Source organism: Oncorhynchus gorbuscha, linkage group LG19, assembly GCF_021184085.1.
Source record: "Oncorhynchus gorbuscha isolate QuinsamMale2020 ecotype Even-year linkage group LG19, OgorEven_v1.0, whole genome shotgun sequence".
Taxonomy (NCBI): domain Eukaryota; kingdom Metazoa; phylum Chordata; class Actinopteri; order Salmoniformes; family Salmonidae; genus Oncorhynchus; species Oncorhynchus gorbuscha.
In genome coordinates this window covers 32,217,433-32,239,716 of record NC_060191.1, presented here as the reverse complement: position 1 = coordinate 32,239,716, position 22,284 = coordinate 32,217,433, and the positions used below count along the sequence as shown (strand labels likewise).

At 42.4% G+C, this 22,284-nt stretch overlaps 2 protein-coding genes across 3 annotated transcripts; one reads left to right on the top strand and one right to left on the bottom strand.

Annotated features, from left to right (window-relative positions):
- Nucleotides 1-431: 431 nt before the first annotated feature.
- Nucleotides 432-17,905, bottom strand: LOC124004833 (serine/threonine-protein phosphatase 2A 65 kDa regulatory subunit A beta isoform). 2 transcript variants are annotated; one of them, XM_046313659.1, is made up of 15 exons: nucleotides 17,887-17,905; nucleotides 14,453-14,543; nucleotides 12,799-12,899; nucleotides 12,426-12,658; nucleotides 12,054-12,201; nucleotides 11,505-11,660; nucleotides 10,469-10,583; nucleotides 10,281-10,351; nucleotides 9,374-9,508; nucleotides 8,249-8,422; nucleotides 7,748-7,808; nucleotides 3,529-3,683; nucleotides 2,421-2,563; nucleotides 2,021-2,112; nucleotides 432-1,765 (listed from the first exon to the last, which is right to left on the bottom strand). In XM_046313659.1, the coding sequence occupies exons 3-15, from the start codon at nucleotides 12,835-12,837 to the stop codon at nucleotides 1,749-1,751; spliced, it is 1,539 nt and encodes a 512-aa protein (XP_046169615.1). In that variant the 5' UTR covers nucleotides 12,838-12,899; nucleotides 14,453-14,543; nucleotides 17,887-17,905; the 3' UTR covers nucleotides 432-1,748. The 2 variants fall into 2 exon arrangements, with proteins under 2 accessions (XP_046169615.1, XP_046169614.1); XM_046313658.1 differs by lacking the exon at nucleotides 17,887-17,905 and adding an exon at nucleotides 15,363-15,521.
- A 379-nt stretch (nucleotides 17,906-18,284) lies between these two features.
- Nucleotides 18,285-22,065, top strand: LOC124004834 (mediator of RNA polymerase II transcription subunit 29-like). The gene is made up of 4 exons (XM_046313661.1): nucleotides 18,285-18,478; nucleotides 20,197-20,255; nucleotides 20,355-20,439; nucleotides 20,606-22,065. Exons 1-4 carry the CDS (start codon nucleotides 18,326-18,328, stop codon nucleotides 20,831-20,833), a joined length of 525 nt encoding a protein of 174 aa, XP_046169617.1. The 5' UTR covers nucleotides 18,285-18,325; the 3' UTR covers nucleotides 20,834-22,065.
- Nucleotides 22,066-22,284: the final 219 nt, after the last annotated feature.

The following is a 22,284-nucleotide window of genomic DNA, read 5'->3' as shown; positions in this document are numbered from 1 at the left end:
CCCCATCTCAAACTTCTGAGTAGGAGACCTTCCCAAGCAGTAGCCTGCCTAGCTCACAAACTAGAATCAGGGTGCCCACTCCAATAAGGTTAATTGACTAAGTCTCACAAGGAGACATATTGTGACGTGCAAATGAGCGATAGAAAACCGATTGCGCAAATGTCACCATTCAGAATTGTGCGAGCTCCCCCCGGCAAGATGTGGCCCTGGCCGGTGACATTGCTGCCCATGTTACCGATACCTAAATCCGCCACTGGAGTAGTCTTTAATCTTGCTCATTACAGTGCTGCTGTGCAACAATTTCGCGGACAACCTTAAAGGCTAGTAAAAATCTGTAAATTCCTTGGATGTGCAGACAACTAAACAGCTACAACACTAAAATGCAAAAGGTTATATTGTAAAGTTTCTAGAGTAAAAGAACATCAGTAAACCACATTTTTATTACTTTATTCAGTTAAAGATAAAGTACAGCATCACAATTGAGAAGATTTCAATAAAAACCAAAGTGGGGTCTTCATAATATGGGAAACTAGTTTATTTTATGTAAGAGGCCGATGGGAAATGGGGAGGGAGACAATGAGGGAAAGAGTTGACCGTAATTTACCAAATCATTCACACTCCCTCTTCCCATCCTATAAAACATTATGCAACCACCTACACAGAGCCCTGCTATTCTTAGTGCTCCTGTCATTTTAGCTGTAGTGGTCAGCCTTGTTTAACTGACTGACAACCCGTGAGGAATGATGCCTTGTCTTTAGAGAACAGAAAACATTTTGACATAAAATAGGACAATCAAGAGTTAAACCTTATGAAAACCAAAAAAAAGCCATTGCTCATCAGTAATTGGCACAACAATTAAGAGCAAGAGAGATTGTGGACAAATTCTCCCACTGTTCCTCCCTGCGTCATACAAACAGACTTGTGGATACCATTTGTCTCGGTGTGCAGTTTGAACGAAGTTGCCAACTAGCATTAGTTCACTTTGGCTCATAAAACTACCTTCATAGTGGACAGACAAATAAAATAAAAAAGGAAAAAAATGGTATCCCCAAGTTCATCTAACTCTGGGGAAATAGATACAGGGCATCATCGCCAAAATCAAAGTATCCCACAATGTTCTCGAACAAATTAAACCGTAATTCATTGTAGACACACAGGACAGAAAGAGAGGATGGGGTGCTGCACAACAGCTTTTCTGAATACATGAGAAATGTCCCAGGAGAGGAAGCAGCACATGTAAACAAATCTGTGGGTGCCTTAGCCTTGCGGTTCTTCACAAGCAAATAAAACAGCCTTCCTCACCATCTGCTGCAGCAATAGCATGTGTCTAGCACTTGGACAAGCAACCAAGAGATTGCTTGCGTGTTCTGGGTGCTTCGTATAGAGAAATGTGTCAGCGAAAGGGGCCGTGTTAATAGTAACGTTACAGTCAACGGCCATGTATGTACGGGGAGGAATGTGTGGGTCAAACCAGAAATGTTACTTATGCACAGTGGTCAGCATACTGTGCTTAAATGCACGTTTCATCACACTTGGAGAAGCAAAAGATTTACAGCGAGGGTAAATTAGAAGCCTGCGCTTTTCTTGGACATTTTATTTTCAGAGTAAAAAAAAAAGAAAAAAAGAATAGATGTTAATAGACACCATTAATTCACCATTTGCTCTTGAACATCAATAAATACATTGTGAAAAGTTTGTCGTGCCATCTTGGGTTTTTGTTTCCACTGGATAGCCAAGCTTGGGTTGGTTTATGCCAGGGCCAGAACTACGGGGAAAAACACAAGGAATCAGAAGAATGACAAGATGGACTAACGTTCACATTAGGCAACACATTCAGCAGGGCATAACATTGTACATAATATAGAAACAGCCTAACAAACATGCTTCTTTGACATGTAGCACAAGGACTTACGGCAGCTCTATTAAGGACATTTATCAGCAATGTGCCACAACGTGCCAAACTGAACGTGGCCCTATGAGGAGACTTCATAGAAGAAAATGGACAGTGTACTATCCTTACCACGTATAGCTTCCTGGGCAAAGTACTTAACATCCATATCGGTGTCTGTGGCTAGTTTCTCCAGGACTGGTTTCACCTCAGTCTGCAGGGCACTGAGAAAAACAAAACTTTTCAGACAAAGCACACATTCTCCCCACACTCCCATGCCATAATAGATTAGCTGAGTGCTAGAACTAAGCATGGACATCTGGGTCATGTTCAGTAGACGCAAAACATTCTGCGACGGAATAAACAGGCATCCTTACTGGACCAGTTCAAGCAAGAGCCTCCTCCGTTTCAAAATATTTTCTCCCATTTTGTGCCTACTGAGAACGAACCTGATGTAGACTGTACAATTCATTGGAGATGGTTGTTCAGGTATGCCTGAACGAGGGCTTTGTGGTGGATGAGGAGGACCTACTTGCTGTCCAGGACAGGACCGATCTTCTGGAGGGACTTGGCCACATTGAAGCGCACATTGGCCACCTGGTCGTTGGACATCTTGAGGACCACGGGCAGCATATGCTTAGTGGTGATGTCCTGGCCACAGGCTTCAGACAGTGACTGGGGTGGATGGCACGGAAACCAACAACGCATAAACAAATGATTGTTAGTCACTCGTCTAAGTCACTCTGGATAAGAGCATCTGATAACTGCCTAGAATATCAGGATGTAAAATAAGTCATGATAAAACAGTATGATTTACTTTTAAAACAAATGTTTTACAAAAATGGCTTGGTTTAAATCCATCTCAGGGTTAATGACATGAGCCCTATCCTACAAATCAGGTTTGAAAGGTAAGCGAGGTAACTTTGGTCAACTGAGTTTAACGCAGGATAACCGGTCATACGAAAGTCTCACCTTTTAGCCAGGTACATTTCTATGCAAAGAATCCTTCATAAATAACCTGCTAGCCCAAGGCAGGCGGCTAACTCAAAGCTAACTCCACTTACCCCGAATGAAATGAAAGAGCCTCGAGGCGAGGACCACTGAAATCAGATTCCCTCCCTTTCGCAAAGATTGGGTCATCCGCTTAATTTGAGGAAGACCGATTCAATATTTTATTAATCAAATGTGTTAATAGTAATAAAATACACATCACACATTTGGAAGTTCACGCACAGTAAAAGTTTTGTATGACTTAATACAATCATTTTATTGATCGTTTGTGCATTGTGCTTTTCAATGCACTATTGATGCGTAATAAAATACCCACTTCTAATATCCTATTTTACACCACAGCCTGCAAAATTTGCAAGATCTTCTTTCCTGTTGATTTTGGCAAAAGTGAAAATGTGGCATTGACTCGCCCATGGATTGATGGTTCAGCGTCAACTCAATGAATAGTTTGGCGTTCAACTACCCATGTGCGACATGCACGTGAAGGTACAAGCCACTATCTGGCGGCAGCTACATGATCAATATCCACCTTGGTAATATGGCTAGCTTTATTAAAACCTGAGTAGATCTAGCTTCCATCCTAGTATAAGCCTATGGTTGTGTGTGGTATGAAGGTCAGGAGGACTCACATTGATGCAGAAGAGCGTGGTCATCCGGTGCAGGTAGTTGGGGTCATTTGCCATACCCAGCACCTTGGGCACGATGGTGTTCTGGGCCCACTCGGCTCCAAACTTTTCCACCAGCTTCATCAAGTTACAGGTGGCTGCCTCGCGGATAGCGTATACTGTCGACAACACAAACATGCTTAGACTTTGGCCTGTAGATAGAAATTAGGACTCGTAGTATATTTGTTGTAGTTGTCAGAAAAAAACTATTGTTTGGTAAAGGAAAGCCCTGACACTAATATTAATTGAACCTATTGACTCGCATTTCTCAATTGAAATGGCAATCTAACCAAAAATAAAAATGTGTACAAAACTCAATTACACAGATCAAAGTTAAATTTAGACATAAACTCTACAAGAGTAGGCAGTCAGTACAATACTCAGTAAAAACAGCAAATACCCAGCCCTTTGCCAGGATTCTTGCTTCTTTTGAGCACTTTCCATTCCAGTTTGGCAGCCATCTTTGGATTATTGTCAGTTTGTTTGCCTTGTAACAATATTGGCAAAAATCCCATTTGCATGGAAAACATGCCCATCAGTAATCATGGCTAAAGAGGCTAGTGACTACAGAACTGCTCAAAACACTCAATTGTGCCCAGAATACAGTGACTTGACATCTGGGTACACACAAGCCTGACAATCAATACTAGCTGTTGGACAAAGAGCGGGAGACCAGGGGGCCTGGGTACAACACATTTCTAAACCACTGACTAACTGAACCCTATTTGACCCCTAATACATCCATAAACAAGACTGCTAGAGAACCACATTGGGGTTAGAAGAACCATACCAATAGCCTGTGGAGCCACAATGGGATATTAAAACCTGTCTTACCAACATCTTACTAAAACTACATACTGTGTGCTAATCATACTACTTTGAACGTACCGTTTAGTATAAAATGTATGCGATAGGCCAAAAGAGATGCAATCTTGCTGTTGAAGGCTTTATGTACAGGTTGACTGATAATGATTCTGAACGGTCAGATCGCAGCATCTCGTCATTGTTGCTGACTAAGACGGGAATCATAGGTGGCTCTCGGTCCAGCTCGTTGTGTTGATACCATGTCTTGTTGAGCCGTTTTGACAGATGTTATGCAGTACTTCCCCTATATTCAATTAGCATAGATTTGAAAAGCAAACAACCCCCCCCCCACCACTCCAAATTTACCAGGTACTCACTGATATGCATAAAGGGATAAACCTGCAAGAAAGTGGTCAAATACATTATAGTACCAGTCCAAAGTTTGGACACCTACTCATTCAAGGGTTCTTTATTTTTACTATTTTCTACATTGTAGAATAACAGTGAAGACATTAAAACTATGAAATAACATAATGAATCATGTAGTAACCCCCCCCCCAAACAAATAGAGAATAAGAGAAAAAGAGTTGAATGAATCAAAATATATTTTACATTTGAGATTTTTCAAAGTAGCCACCCTTGGCATTCTCTCAACCAGCTTCACCTAACCTAGAATGCTTTTCCAAAAGTCTTGATGGAGTTCCCACATATGCTGAGCACATGTTGGCTGCTTTTCCTTCACTCTGCGGTCCATCTCAATTGGGTTGAGGTCTTGTGACTGGAGGCCAGGTCATCTGATGCAGCACTCCACTCTCCTTTTTGGTCAAATAGCCCTTACACAGCCTGGGGGTGTGTTGGATCATTGCCCTGTTGAAAAACAAATAGTCCACTAAGCGCAAACCAGATGGGATGGCATATCGCTGCAGAACGCTATGGTAGCCATGAATTCCAAATAAATCATTGACAATGGCACCAGCAAAGAACCCCGACACACCACCTCCATGCTTCACGGTGGGAACCACATATGCGGAGATCTGTTCACCTACTCTGCATCTCACAAAGACACGGCGGATGGAACCAAGAATCTCAAACTTGGACGCATCAGACCAAATGATAGATTTCCACCGGTCTAATGTCCATTGTTTGTGTTTCTTGGCCGAAGAAAGTCTCTTCTTCTTATTGGTGTCCTTTAGAAGTGGTTTGTTTGCAGCAATGAAGGCCTGATTCACACAGTCTCCTCTGAACAGCTGCTGTTGGGATGAGTCTGTTATTTGAACTCTGAAGAATTTATTTGGTCTGCAATTTCTGAGGCTGGTAACTTATGAACTTATCCTCTGCGGAAGAGGTAACTCTGGGTCTTCCTTTCCTGTGGCGGTCCTCATGAGAGTTATCATAGCACTTGATGTTTTTGCAACTGCAACTTAAAAGTTCTTGAAATTTTCCAGATTGACTGACCTTCATGTCTTAAAGTAATGATGGACTGTCATTTCTCTTTGCTTATTTGAGCTGTTCTTGCCATAATATGGACATTGTCTTTTATCAAATCTTCTGTATTCCCCCACCCCACCTTGTCACAACACAACCGATTGTGGAATTCCTTAATGCATTTGAGCCAAACTAACAAGGCACACCTGTTAATTGAAATGCATTCCAGGTGACTACCTCATGAAGCTGGTTGAGAGAATGCCAAGAGTGTGCAAAGCTGTCATCAAGGCAAAGGGTGGCTACTTTGAAGAATCTAAAATATATTTTGAGGAACACTTTTGCGCTTACTACATGATTCCACGTGTATCATTTCATAGTAGATGCCTTCACTATTATTCTACAACATAGAAAATATAAAAAAATAAACATCCTTGAATGAGTAGGTGTCCAAACTTGACTGGTGTGTGTGTGCATTTTTATTTTTCCAGGTAATATACCACATCTATCTGAAATTGGTATTTGAGGAACTCAGATAGCACTACTGGGCATAAGCAATTGCAAAAACTTGACATTTTCTCTCAGCCCCATGGCAAAATGTGTTGAACTGCAGAGAATTCGCTTGAAAACAAATAATCTCTGCTGTCAAAGAAAGCATAACATGTCGGTCAGAGACAACACTACGTGCCCTCCACGTTAACTTTGCCACCGCTGCTGAAAAAAACTCAAAGGGAAACTCATGTCTAAGCTAATATGGCAAACAATAGTTAGCAAGCTAACCAACAACTGTAACAATGTTTGAGAGAGACACGTGCTCATTGTGTAAATGTATTTATGTTTCAATAAACATTTGGAGACTCAATACAATTGTCAACAACTACATGTTGTCAACAGTCTAAGCCAGGGTCCCCGCCAGATTTGACCCATAGTTGGGCAAGCAATGGTTGTTGCTAAATGACCAACCAGTCCTAAGAACAATAGAAAAAGGGATCAGGTAAAAAAAAAAAAAATCAATTCTTCTGACATTAAAGGCAGAGCGAAATGACGTAGCCAACAAGGTCTCCATATCACATGCAAAGCTACCCAGCGCATTCAAAAGACCAAAAATACGTAAACTGCAAGATGTGCCTATTTTCAGAGTGGGGTTGTTACAATACCAACATTTCACTAACAATGTGATAACAGGCCAACTATCACCGGTAAGCCACTTTACCCTCCCCCCAGGATGCCTGTTCCCTGTTCTGCACAAAAACCTGTCCCTGATAGTCACATCTCTGCTCAATACAACATTGAATCTAACTTGACAGAAAAGGCTACTGTAGAAAATAGTGATTTGCTCATATCCAAATGCCTTCCTGTTACGGTGTATTACAGTATGGTTTGTATACTAATTGGCACCCGATTCCCTATATAGTGCACTACTTTTTATTACAGCCCTATGGGTATTGGACTACCGAGAGGCGCAGCAGTCTAAGGCCCTGCATCTCAGTGCAAGAGGCATCACTACAGACCCTGGTTCGATTCCAGGCTGTATCACAACTGACTTGCCTAGTCAAACTTTTAAAAGAAAGTATTGCACAATATAGGGGATATGGTGCCATTTGGGATGCAGCCCATTGCACTAGTTTTCCCATTCTATCCAGCTCAGCTACAGAAGGCAGCATGCAATTAAGGAGAGAGAATTTGGCCTCCCAGTCTAAGTCACTGGGTTGTCATCAGACCTTTGTAATTGGCACAGCCGTGAGGCTTAGAGAGCTGCAGCCTGACGCATCTCCGCCCCCCCAAACCACATAGGCCGCAGGGGAGGAGGGAAGCAGTGAGAGCTTAGAGAGCAGCATGGGACACAATCCATCAGGGACGTGATCCCCACCTCTGTCCAATGGAGGAGGACACTACTGACTAAGCACACAGAGGACAAATGCATTGAAAAGTGGTGTGTATGGGGGAGGGGTCTTACCGTGGTCAATGAGCCATGCCATGCAGAGGGTGTTCAACTTCTCATCAAAGAACTCCACTCCCTGGAGAAGAGCGATTAGGAGAGAATACTTTTCTAAACCATTTCCATATCCAAACATTACAGTGCAAGCAACATTGAATTGGGTTCCAATTCACCAAAACATTTAGTTCTACTCAGAAAGCAAAAATAAAGCTAGCTGAATTACTTTGCATAGCTCTTTTTTTTTTATTTTTTTAAATTTCATGGATGATATTAGTGACAAGCACCTGCCCACCATAAATTGTGGCACATATGCATGGCACGAGGCAGATGTAGGACACAGACAGATGTGTGATTGGGTGGAAAGGAGGATGTGACAGACAGGTCTTCTGAGGTGGGACTGCAGGGGGCTCTGATCAAAAGTAGTGCACTATATGGGGAAAATGGTGCAAGGGCTCTAGTTAAAAGTAGAGCACTATGAAGGGAATAGGGAGCCATTTGGGGGCGCAGCCGATGACTCACCAGCTGTCCGGCCAACAGGGGCATATACTCGATAATTGCCAGGCGGACCCTCCACTTTGCGTCCTCGGCCAGCTCCACGATAGCAGGCAGCAGCGACTGGGAGAGCTGGCGGATGCCGATCACCTCGTTGACACAGTCCAGGTTGGAGATGATGTTGAGGCGCACCTCAGGGCACTGCAGGGCAAGAGAGGGGGATCTCTTGTTTAAGTTGTGGGGACAATTACATTTCATATGTCTGTCTTCCTTTAAGAATTAAAGCCATTTTATTTCAAGTGGTCTTAAAAAGTGACAAAAGTCATTGTGACCGCTATTGCATCCCCATCTGCTTATAATGATGCCAATCTTGGCTACAATCTCGACATGATGTTAGCAAAAAAGGCTAAACGAATTGCCAAAGACCTTCTGCCAGTCCCTTGATTCCTAGCCTCAGAAAGCGCAGACAGATTTCACATCAAGCTTTCTGTGACCCTAATAGGAGACGACAGAGATAGCAGCCAGCTGAGAGACTAAATATATGTAGTAGAAATATTGAAGAACAGATATACATTTTTTTATATCCGTGAGTCATTCGGGGTGTTTCGCACCTCGGTTGTCCGTTCTGACTGTAATCCTTTATGACATAAACCCTGTCAAGTCAGCTTTGGCTGCGAGGCAACTAGAACATCTTTTAATAGGAAGGCTGTCTGTGCAATTTCCCTCATCTACCAAAACCTTCCACTCTGGTATTAATAAACCACCAGAGATACGTAAATGTGTCGGCTAATGCCGACATCTTACTTCAACAGGATTTTAGCTGCGATACATGTTACATTTAGGAAGGATATGTCAGAAAGAAACCACACGTCACTGAAAACCGCATCAAATAGCCTAGCACCACTAGAACAAATGTCACCAGGGAAAAAGGTTCAAACCCTATAAGGGTCATCCCTAGGTTTTTACTCCGGTAGGGAGCCAGCCAGGTACATCTCATCCTGAACAAGGTCAATAGCATTACAGGATATTAAAGAGGGCGATCAGATCAGACAAGACACGGGAGACATTTCTCCAAGTCCAGGGAGCCCCCCACCCTCAACCATTTGGTACTTAATGAATAGAACGAGTAGGAACAGTAGTGACTGGTGTTACCTCATCCTTGAGCTGGGCCAGGAACAGAGGCAGCAGGTGCTCCACTGTGTTGTCTTTGCCCAGGATGGTGGACAGGCCCATGATGACAGAGGCCAGGGCAGACTTCACGTGCTGGCTGGTGTCAGACACCAGTTCCTGTCAGAGGAGAAAGAGTCAGACATTGCAGTGCACAGTGACAGCAAATATGGTATTTTCAAATAGAGGGGAAGAAACTAGACTCTGTGTTGAAATGAATTATCAGTTAATGCAAGCTGACCCAGCACAGTTGTCCTGTATGGCTCAGTTGCTTGAGTATGACGCTTGCAACACCAGTAGGAAAATGTATGCACTACAGTAAGTTGCTCTGGATAAGAGCATCTGCTAAATAACTCAAATGTAAACGCAATTTTTTGGGCGTTGGGGATGTTCATGGAAGAGACGTTTTTCGCCCAAAAATATATTTTCTAAATAAAAGGGTGTCATTTAAACTCGGGAACCAACCAGTGAGCTCTTACACTTCGACAGAATAGGAATGATGGTGGTTTGGAAGTAATTTAGAATACAACAGTGCCCCCTGCTGTCCAAAGGCTAATACTGAGCGCAACTCCTCATCTAGCCATAGACCCCAACCTACAAAAGCATAATATCCTCATGGCTCACGTATAGAAAGTACAGTCAAAAACTCAGTTTAACATCTCAGTAGATACTAAAGCTAAAAATTGATTTGTGGGTGTAAAAATATCTGCTACTTCCGCATTTGCACATCTGAACACAAGAAATCGATTGACATGCGTTATTGTCGAGACTTTTTTGGGCCCCTTCGTGGGTGAGTGAGAAATCGACAGGTCAAAGAAACCTGCATACATAAGTTAGCAGGATAAAAAAAGGGATAAAAGTGAAGTGGCTTCTTTCGCTTTTTTTTTTTTACCTTGACACAGGACAAAATGTGAGTCATGATGATGGTCTCTCTGCTGTCTTCTGGAAGGTTCTCGCAAAACTCTGAGGACAGAAATGGTGATTGTAAATACCGTGGTCTATTAGACAGTAAAAGCTTCTCATTCAAACCATTATTTCAACATAGGCTTTATGACTGGCAGATAGCATCCAGACACTCACCCTTGATCTTTTTGGCGGCAGCGGATCGGACCTCAGCCTCGCAGTCCTTGAGCAGGTTCTGGAAGGCTGGAACGAGGTCGTTCTTGGTGATCTCTGGGCCCACTGCTTTCTGGAGCTGTGGAGTCAGTGACAAGACATTTAACACCCACCACTAAACCTTCACGTGAGACTCCATAACCAACACACTTGACTGATGGGATTCAAATTGGTAACGCACAGTCTACGAAATCCATGGTAGCAAAGGGGAAAGTGCACAAAACGATTTGCCATTGCCAGGCTTTAATTTGTGTGGATGTTTCCTGCCAACTGTTAAATTGGTTAACATCTACCTCAAACTATGGGCATGGCAATTAACCTCCAGCAGAGCTCTCCAGCTACGGCTCTGACAATCCCACTTTTAACCTTGCACTGATTTGCTGATCAACACACGAATCTAATGGGATTTGGGGTTGGGAACATATACTACCAAAGTTCATGGTGGCAAGGGAGAAAGTGGTAGAAGTCCTTTCAGTAAGTGTGGTGCACAAAAAAAACATATGCTGAGCTTTAATTTGAGAGAGGTTGCCTGAAAGCTTTTATATTGATTGACTGAACTTCTATAACATTATGGAAGTGGCAATATGGCCCATTTTATACTAAATGACAAGAGAAGGTCATATGGGTTAGAAATCAATGGATTAGTGTGGTGAATGTAAGTGGTAAAGAAAACAAAAATAACGTTCTACGCTGGGGGACTATGAACATTACAGGCCCCATAAATGTCCACTACTCTCCCTTGGATTGTATTACTTAAGTTCAATACAGTAATCCCACTGAAAATATAACTCTTCCTAGACAAACATTTGAGCAATTGCATCTGCCAAATCTCTCAATTTAGCACAACATGTTTACTGATGGTCACTTTAAAACTGCCTATATGTGAAGGACTGAATATCAGCCCCCCCACCCATTACATCCGTTCCAGGTTCGGTAAAGGAGAACATATTTTTGATCCATTATGGCTACATGCAACACATCAATGTTTCCACATGCTCACCTCAGAGAACTTGTCAGCCACCATGTAGCGGACCCTCCAGGACTTATCCTCGGCGGCCTGGCGCAGGGTGGGCATCACCAGGGTCTCCAGGTCCTCCTGGGGCAGCAGCGAGGCGATGCTCACACAGGCTTCCACGGCCAGCAGGCGCACTGAGTCCTACAGGCGGGGGGGGGGGGCATGGGATTATTGCTGATTCTGTACCAATTTAATCAAATACTGTCGCAACACCATAGAAATGCATAGAGGGAACACGCGATTCCCCCACGGGCCGGTTGTCATGGTGTAACTGCTGAGGTGTTGTGTTAACAATAGCTAGACCCGGTTTTGAGTCCCAGTTGGGGTGACCTATTGAAGTCGCTGTAATATGACTGTTCTAAGCCCATTCAATATTCATCCATCCCCATTCAAAAACATCTAATTTGTATGGCCATGTTAATTCCACTGGCAACAAGCCAGTCGATTTTAGCAAATGGCTGGAAGAATTTCACGCACTTCCCACCGCAATGCTACAGGACACCCCGTGTGCGTGTTTTCAGTACATGCATGTACCTGCTCATCAGAGGCCAGTGCAGTGAAGAGGGAGATTATGTCACTCTTGACATAGTCCAGCTCCAGAACCTTGGCGAATTCCCCAAGCTTGGAGGCTGCAGCGCGGCGCACCATGGGAGTGTCATCTGAGCACAGAGTGCGGAAATGCCTGTGGAGAGAGCACCCCGCCAACCGTCAGACCATAAATCCATTGGATTGGCTCTACAGAAGAGTGTAGTTAATCATCCCAATTTGATGGACTTGGGCCTGCAAGGCTAGTATGTGACTACCGAAGGTGGGTGCATTGGACCCCTGATATGAGAAATATTTAAATCCCATTGGGATCTTAGTTAATCAGGTCTAAGCTATATCCCGCCTGATATAGCTACTCACTGGCGTATTTCAGCCTTGACAGTGCTAGACACACGGGGGTAGCAGACGCTGAACAGGCCACAGGCGGAGGTGCGGGAGGTGAACCAGTCACCACTGGCCAGCCTCTTCACCAGAGGCTCAAAGTGCAGCTCCAGGTCCACAGGAGAGTGCTCCTGAGAGATCTTACGCAGAGACTCTACCGCCTTGTCTCGCACAACCGTTTCCTCCACGGTAGCCAGGCTCTCCAGCGGCGGCTGCAAAGAAAGATACAGGGACATAAATGTGCGTATGTGTAGCTGACTGGATAAGTAAAAAAATAAAGTGTTGTCGTATCTGTTGAATATCGTATGCATTATATGCTCACTGACAGATTTGGTTTGCAACAGATACGTACCAGCAGACAGTGAACATATTCAGGGCCTCCCACCAGCATGGTGAAGTTGCCCAGCTGCTCAGCCAAGGCAAGAAGCACCTCATCCTCATCATAGATGGTGTCTACAAGAGGTCAGGTGTGAAACATAATTATGGGGAGGGCGACAACTCATGTTTGCTGTAACTTGGGTCTTCATTTTAGGACATAGTGCATTCGGAAAGTATTCAGACCTTCCCTTTTTTCACATTTTGTTACGTTACAGCCTTATTCTAAAATGGATTAACTTGTGTTTCTCAATCTACACACAATACCCCATAATGACAAAGCAAAAAAAAAAGTTGAGAAATTTTTGCAAGTTCATAAAAATGAAATATCACTTTCACATAAGTATTCAGATCCTTTACTCTGTACTTTGTTGAAGGACCTTTGGCAGCTATTAGAGGCTAGAGTATTATTGGAAATGACGCTACAAGCTTGGCACACTTGTATTTGGGGAGTTCCTCCCATTCCTCTCTGCAGATCCTCTCAAGCAGTTCGGTGGGGAGCGTCACTGCAAGGGTTCAAGTCTGAGCTCTGGCTGGGCCACTCAAGGACCTTCAGAGACTTATCCCGAAGCCAATCTTGCATTGTCTTGGCTGTGTGCTTAGGGTTGTTGTCCTGTTGGAAGGTGAACCTTCTCCCCAGTCAGAGGTCCTGAGATGGTTTTCATCAAGGATCACTATTTACTTTGCTCCGGTCATCTTTCCCTCGATCCTGACTAGTCTCCCAGTCCCTTCCACTAAAAAACATCCCCACAGCATGATGCTGTCACCACCATGCTTCACTGTAGGGATGGTGTCATGTTTACTCCAGACATGACACTTGGCATCTTGACACAAATCAGTCTTGGTTTCATCAGACCAAAGAATCTTATTTTGACAAACTCCATGCGGGCTATCATGTGCCTTTTGCTGAGAAGTGGCTTACGCATGGTCACTATCTTAAAGGCCTGATATTGGTAGTGCTGCAGAGATGGTGGTCCTTCTTGATTGTTCTCCCATCTCCACAGAGGAGCTCTAGCAAAGTGACCATCGGGTTCTTGTTCATCTCCCTGACAAAGGCCCTTCTCCCCCGATTGCCCAGTTTGGCTGGGTGGCCAGCTCTAAGAAGAGTCTTGGTGTTTCCAAATGTATTTCATTGAATAATGACGGAGGCCACTGTGTTCTTTGCGACCTTCAATGCTGCAGAAATGTTTTGGTACCCTTCCCCAGATCTGTGCCTCAACACAATCCTGCCTCAGAGCTCTATGGACAATTCTGTCAACCTGAAGGCTTGGTTTTTGCTCTGGCATGCACTGTGGGAACTTAAACAGGTGTGTGCCTCCCCAAATCCTTTTCAATCAATTAACCATAGGTGGACTCCAATCAAGTTGTAGAAACAGCTCAAAGATGATCAATGGAAACATGATGCACCTGAGCTCAATTTCTCATCTCAGAGAAAGGGGTCTGAATACTTGTGAAAAGGTATTTATTTTAAAAGTTCAAACATTTCTAAAAACCTGTTTTCGCTTTGTCATTATAGGGTATGGGGTGTAAAATTGATGAGAAACATTATGTATTTAATCCATTTTAGAATAAGGCTGTAACATAAAATGTGGAAAAAGTCAAGGGGTCTGAGTACTTTGAATCCACTGTACCTGTGAGGAAGGGGAGGAGTTCAGTGCGGGTCCTCTCCACTCCCAGGGCCAGTGCAATGGTAGACAGCTTCTTGATGCTGTTCAGTCGCAGCTTGGAACATAGACAATACCAGGTAATGTTATTACATGAAACTTACACAAGAGATGCCACCATTATCTATAAAACAATCTTAGCGTTTCAGTAAGGCTAACTAAAAATACTATTTCAGACGTGGGCATATTCCCATGTAGATGCCTTCCTATGAACATACAACCTATAACTAGAGTATAGAAAATCGGTGTTTTTGAAAGAGACACCAAAGCAAGATGCAGATAGTACATAACTTATCATGTCAGTCGTTTACCTAGATATCTAGTTTGTTACAATAATGATAGTCTCACTCACAAACATTACCAGGGTGGAACTGGATGACCGACGGGTACAACAAGGAAGGAAGCTATATAGTTAACGTTAGCAGCTATAGACATTACATAGTTTGATATTTCAGTAACAAAATAAAGTAGCTAGGTGCCTCTGCAAGTTAACATGCGAATTTGACCACCTAGTTAGATTACGTTTATGAACTAGTTAAGGTAGTTAGCTGCTAACTAGCATAGTGATAGTATCCCAGCAAACTAACGTTAGCTAACGTTAACCAAGTGACCTAACACCAGTTAGTTATACACGGCAGTAACTAAATACGACATGTAGCTATTCCGGTTGATATTTATCACACCAAGAAACACCCTAACGTTAGCTATCTAGTTAGCCAGACTGGGTGCGCCAGGCAGACTTTACGAACAGGCCAAGGCAAAGGGCCTCGGGATGTAAGATACGGTTAGCTAGCTATCCTATTTCAAATTGGAAATGTTTAAGTAAAACAAACCACACCAATATAATACCTCGTATAAACAGAGCATATGTGATTACCTGCACATCCTCATTACGAAGCTCGTCAATGAGCACGGCGATGGGGTAGAGAGAATCATCTCCATCGGCTCCTGCCATTTTAGATTTGTGTTGCAGTAAGCCAAAAGCGAATCACTAGGACTCTGCTTTCTCTATGGCGTTTTATGGTTGTCACAAGTTACCACAGTCACTAAGTAATAAACCCCGCCCATTTCTACCATTTATCTCCTTAAAATCTGGTTTTAAACCAGACCACAATTTTAAGGCTAACCCCAACCTTAGATTGAGCAAAATATATATATTTTTTTACGATATAGCCAATTGACTGTGTTAACTAATGGAAACCGACTATTTTTGGAAGGCGCGAGTGTATGATACCGGTAGTTGATGTTCTCGCTGGATTTGAAAGTTCACCAAAAAAGCCCCAGAGCTTGTGTAGGGATCTGAGAATAATGATCTAATACGTCAACTAAAAACCAACAAAATGCTCAGTCTTATTAAAATATAAAACTGAGCATTTTTTTTTTTTTTTTTAGTTTACGTATTATTGAGTATATTCAGAGTGGACAAGGCCAGAGGGATAACTTGGTCCGAAATCTGTTTTCCCCAGCAGGTTACGTTTGTCTTTTTCGCTTACCTAGCTAGGAGTATTTGTAAGGAGGTCAATGAGCGAGTCTTGAATATATCCCAACAGCGGGTGTCATTAATACCCATAACACCTAGCGGTCAAACAAGGAAATGGTTCCAATATCTTTTCCACCATACATTTTTTACCAGAGGGGATTTTAGAAACACTTAAAATAATGGCTGTGTTTCGTGTAGGATAATCATGTAAGGGTGACTTTTATCAATAATTCAGCTCCATTTAATCTCGGATTCGAAAATGCATAGATTTGTAGTTTTGCATGTCTACTTTAATGCTAATTTGAAAGCCCCTGCACGTCATGTGTAGTTGCCAACTTTACTAACAGGTATTGTGTAAATGTAAAACTTGCCAAAGACGGTTCACAGAATTTAAATTTAAATACATTTAGCCAATTTATTAATTACTGCATTTAGCTAACATTAGATAGTTCATCCAGAGATTCTTAGCTTTTCCTCAATTTGGCAGTATCGTCCAGATCATGGCATCTGTAGTTCTGTATGATAGCTACATTAGCAATTCATTTGTTGGGTGTAAATACAGGCCAATATATTAATACGTCACCTGTTCTAAGAGATTTACAGTGCATCAATCTACACACAATACCCCATAATGACAAAGCAAAAACTTTTCTTTCACATGTATAAAAAAACAACAGAAATACCTTATCTACAAAAGCATTCAGACCCTTTGCTATGAGACTCAAAATTGAGCTCATGTGCATCCTGTTTCCATTGATCATCCTTGAGCTGTTTCTACAACTTGATTAGAGTCCACCTGTGGTAAATTTAATTGATTGGACAAGAGTTGGAAAGGCACACACATGTCTGTAAAAGGCACATGACAGCCCGCTTGGGGTTTGCTAAAAGGCACATAAAGACTCTCAGACCATGAGAAACAAGATTTTCTGGTCTGATGAACTTTGACCATGAAGGCCCAGTGTCACGTCTGGAGGAAACCTGGCACCATCCCTACGGTGAAGCATGGTGGTGGCAGCATCATACTGTAGGGATGTTTTTCAGCGATGGACTGGGAGGCTAGTCAGGATTTGAGGGAAAGATGAATGGATTAAAGTACTTGATGATAACCTGCTCAGAACTTCAGACTGGGGCAAAAGTTTACCTTCCAACAGGACAATGACCCTAAGCACACAGCCAAGACAACGCAGGAGTGGCTTCGGGACAAGTCTCTGAATGTTCTTGAGTCGCCCAGCCAGACCCCGGACTTGAACCTGGTCAAACATCTCTGGAGAGACATGAAAATAGCTGTGCAGCAATGCTCCCCATCCAACCTAACAGAGCTTGAGGATCTGCAGAGAAGAATGGGAGAAACTCCCCAAATACAGGTGTGCCATGCTTGTAGAATCATACTCAGGAAGGTTCAAGGCTGTAATCGCTGCCAAAGGTGCTTCAACAAAGTACTAAGTAAAAGGTCTGAATAGTTATGTAAATGTGATCAGTTAAAAAAATTTTTTTTATACATTTGCCAAAAATTTGAAACTTGCTTTTTCATTATGCGGTATTGTGTGTAGATTGAATTAATATATATATAAGAATAAGAATAAGAAAAACGATTGGCACTATTTCCCTGTTTGACAGCTAGGTTTTTGGGGTATTATGACTCATACTGGTATTTTATTTGGTTAACACATTTTTTGTGCTTATTTGCTACATAATGCTTTGGGTGTTGTAAGTGTTGACATAAGTAGGATATCCTGGCAACTTTGAGAACACAGCTGTGCACATCTGCCCTCATTGGCTGGAATGGTGCCACATGCTCTTGCCTCCTGACTGCCTTCCATTTAAGAGATATTTACTTTTAATTGATAGAAGCCACTTGACTATCCTGTCACTACAACAGATAAGTTATGTTTTTCACTTGTAGAACATATTTAGTCCTTACCAGAAATAAATGAGCTCTGGTTCATTCGGCCATCCCTATGGGGAAATATGGTTTTGGAATTAACACTGAAAAATAAAGTCTGAGGTTAACACAGGCATATATTTTACATTGTTTTATGAGATAATAGCAGTCAGTTAAAATGACTTATGAAGTATGTGTTTTTATTGTTACATCTCCTAGAACAAAACGTTTAAGATCGAAGACTGTTTACCAAATACCTTATTTAAGGCGTTTATCCCAAAATCCTACAAAAACGCCATTAATTTTCCTCATAGGATTTGTCCAAAGTAAGAGTGCCTAAAAAAGGATCCATGACGACTCCATTACTATTTCTCTTTGGGGTTAAATTTTCAGTTTTCACCCCACCCAGTAGGTGGCGGCAACACACAATGAAAGCATGTAGTCCCCCGTAAAATTTTCACCGAAGAAGTTTACCAAAATGGCAGCGCAGCAACAACCCAGTGGACCGATTCCACAAGTTGGAATGCAGCAAGCTGCTACACTTCAACAACAGCAGTTGAGTCAACAGCAAGATTTCGACCCAGTTCATCGATTCAAAATGCTTATTCCACAATTAAAAGAGAGCCTCCAGGTACTCCACGTTTTGTTTACATGAGCTGGAAACAATGGCTAGTCAGTCTGGTCTCTTCACTGCCACACAGAGGGGGATAAGTGCATTTTCGAACAACCTTTACTTGTCGATCCTTCGAGTAATCAATCAATGTGTACGCTGCCATCTGTCTTTCAAATCTTCTCATTGATTGAGTCAGGTGAGTGTCATTCAACCAGTGGTTAATTTGGGAGGTGGGGGTCCTTCGTTCTGGGGCGTGCGGGGGGCACTCAGCCAAGGATGTAGTCAGCTGACTAGCTCAAGATAACTCAAGCCCACCTTTAGAATTCAATCGATCCGTCATATTTTATTTAACTGGGCTAGTCAATTAAGAACAAATACTTATTTACAATGACTGCCTACCCCGGCCAAACCCTAACCACGTTGGCCTTTTGTGCGCCGCACTATGGGTTGTGATACAGCGTTCCAATACATCCATTGGTGTCATGAAAAGGGCTAGCAGCTAATGTTAGATTCAGCTCAGATCTCCGACAATGCATTCAACGCCATTGGTGATCGCTATGCGCCTAATCCATGTTAACAACCCTGGTTTTAAAATGGTCCATCTGTCAGTTGAGGAATAAATGTAGGTAGAATAGAAAGCTGTGATCCTGCTCTGTTAAGTGGCAATTAAACTGCTGGGCATGCATATTTTTCTCCCAGTGCCACTCGAAATTTGAAAGCTCACAGAGGAATATTATTTGCTCCCATAGAATGGGACAAGAACCAATTGAATAGGTAAATCCTTCTAGGGAAAGGGGGATACCTAGTCAGTTGAACAACTGAAATGCAATCCTATTGGATTATCTGGTGTTGATTACTTTTTGTATTTAACTAGGCTAGTCAGTTAAGAACAAATTCTTATTTACAATGACTGCCTACCCAGGCCAAACCCGGACCATGCTGGGCCAATTGTGCGCCGCCCTATGGGACTCCCAATCACGGCCGGATGTGATACAGCCCGGATTCAAACCAGCGACGTCACTTGCACTGAGATGCAGTGCCTTAGACCTCTGTGCGTCTGGTGCGCAGGAAATATTAAATGTCTGTTGATTACTCGTGTTGTTGGCTGAGGAAATATTAAATGTGGACAACATTTTTTCATTATATTCAAAATTAACATTACCAAAGGTGCAAGAGCCCCACCTGGCTCTAATTTGAATCATAAGTGCAGGGTCTAGGAACTGGCCCAATTCAACCACTGCATTCAATATTTCTGAGTCACTCATGACATACAGAACTTTGGGGTGGAGACTCGCATGTCTCAATGAGAGAAGATTTTAAATGTACAAGATGGCGGTGTACACATTCTTGATTACTTCATGGAGCAAAAAAAAAAAAAAACTTTAATAAGAGGATTTTTTAAATTAACCATCTGCAACTAGCAATGAGTTGTCTTCCATGTCAGGAATTTAGGAAGTATCGACAAGTAAAGGTTGGTCAAATTGTCTGTGCTACGCTTTATACTACCTAAATAATCATAGCCATCTGGAACAGTAGTAATGATCTGACTAGGGAATATTTTTTATGACTACCTTTTAAGTTGAACTGCAAATAGTGGTCAGAGACAGGGGGGGGGGATAATGCTTTTTAATGGAATAGGTTTGCACAGTAACAATATTATGCTTATAGCTATGTACAGGTATTGCAAAATGTAACTACATCAAATATAGGATAACTAAGCATTATTTTCTGTCTAGAATGTCATGAAGATTGCCTCTTTAAATTTGGGACATAATACATCAATTGACAATGGCATGTAAGTACCCTTTTCCCTTACTCAATGGCACACACACAGCATATGTGTTTTTTTCTGGAGCTGGAGATGCACAACTTTCCTAATGCCTTTGTATTTCAGAAAGAGCAGCGATGCCAGTGTACAGCGGTTTGACAAGAGTCTGGAAGAGTTTTATGCCCTGTGCGATCAGCTGGAGCTCTGCTTAGTGAGGCACACACAAAATGAAATTGTTCACCACCTCTTATTACACGTCTTTCTATTTGGCTTTTAGAGTACCGAGCATCATTCACCATAACATACAGTATAGTTTATACATTGATAAAGCTGGCAGCCTGGTTATCTGCTTACTATTACTCTTGTTTCCCCCATAGCGGCTTGCCTACGAGTGCTTATCCCAGAGCATTGACAGTGCCAAGCACTCTCCTAACTTGGTCCCAACAGCCACCAAGCCTGACACCGTACAGACAGAGTCCCTGTCCTACTCACAGTACCTCAGCATGATCAAGTCACAGATCTCCTGCGCCAAAGACATTCACAACGCTCTATTGGAGTGCTCCAAGAAAATTGCAGGAAAGGGCCAGCAGCAAGGAATCCTGTAGAAATGGGCATTCCACTATACTATCACATGGTTGTTCTTTTTCTAAAGTTTTGTATTTTTTTGTATTGATTGATAAGGACATACAGTTTAATTGTTTAACGGATGCCCCTCTTCAATTTTCTTCCCCCCAAAATCAGAAAAGTAGCAAACAAAATGTCCTCAAGCATCAAGTAATGAGATTCACAACTTTCTTGGATTATGGAAAAGGTATTGTGCCTCAGATCCGGCCAGTCATGTTTTCAACAACACTATCCCACTGTTGACACCAATGGAGTCTTGACGAGGTCACTAGGCGTTGAACTAAGGTTGCTATAGTATTTTTACAATCTGGTCTTTATTTTGTTCCTCGCGCTTCTTTAAAAAAAATCAAAATCAATTGAATTAACACTTACAACTGCAATCCGCAAAGATGAAACGACCACGTCCGTTTGCGATATTACAACAACGAAGTTATTGACAAACACCTTTTTCCCCCTTGGACATAATGCGGGACAGAAGAGCACAACATCAATATGTACTGTTTTTTTTACCATGCTGCTCCACGCTTCTGAGCTCGGCCACATAACGAGGTGGCACTCTTTCCCGCTACTGTAGCCCAAATGATCAGACTCATTCATTTCTCTCTCGAGTCGGGATGGTGCTATGCCAGAACGCGGGCCGTTGTCAGCATGCTAGGCTAGCTAATGCTATAGCAGCCCATTGGATTCCATTAAAACACGACTGCTAGCGTTGGGAGGAATTCAACAACACGACCGAAGTGTTGTTGAAACCAATGAGTTGATATACCTTTAGCTAACCTAGCACGACGACAAGGGGCAGTTAAATACACAATTAGCTATATTTCAATTATGCTTGATTCGCCATTCATATTTTCGGGATATTTAAGAGTACAGCGAAACATTCCATCTCTGGATTGAGGAACATTTCCCCAACCGTATAGCGTGCCGGGCTCGGGTGGTCATTCTGGCACTTGCACCGTTCAGAATTCATGAGCGAAAACTAACGAGTTGGATCATTTTGACTACCGCTACTACGGCTTTAATAAAGTTTGTATGCTCTAATGTGTAAATAAGTGTTTTGTTACAAGTAGAACACATTACCAAATGACCACCAGAGAGGGGTGACCAAGTCATGAGTACCAATGCTGTCCAAGAGCAACTACTAGTCAACCAAATTGCAAAACCTTTGTGGCAGAGTAGCTTTGTCTTAATTATAATAAACACATTTCACTCACCTAATTTGTCTCTTACTTTTACATACATTTAGACCCCTTGACCTTTTCCACGTTTTGTTACGTTACAGCCTTATTCTAACATGCGGGGGAACTGCATTTAATCCAATTTACACACCCCATAATGACGAAGCGAAAACAGGTTTTTAGACATTTATTAAAAATGAGAAAAAAAAACTTATTGAGCTCAGGTGCACCCTGGAGACCACCTGTGGTAAATT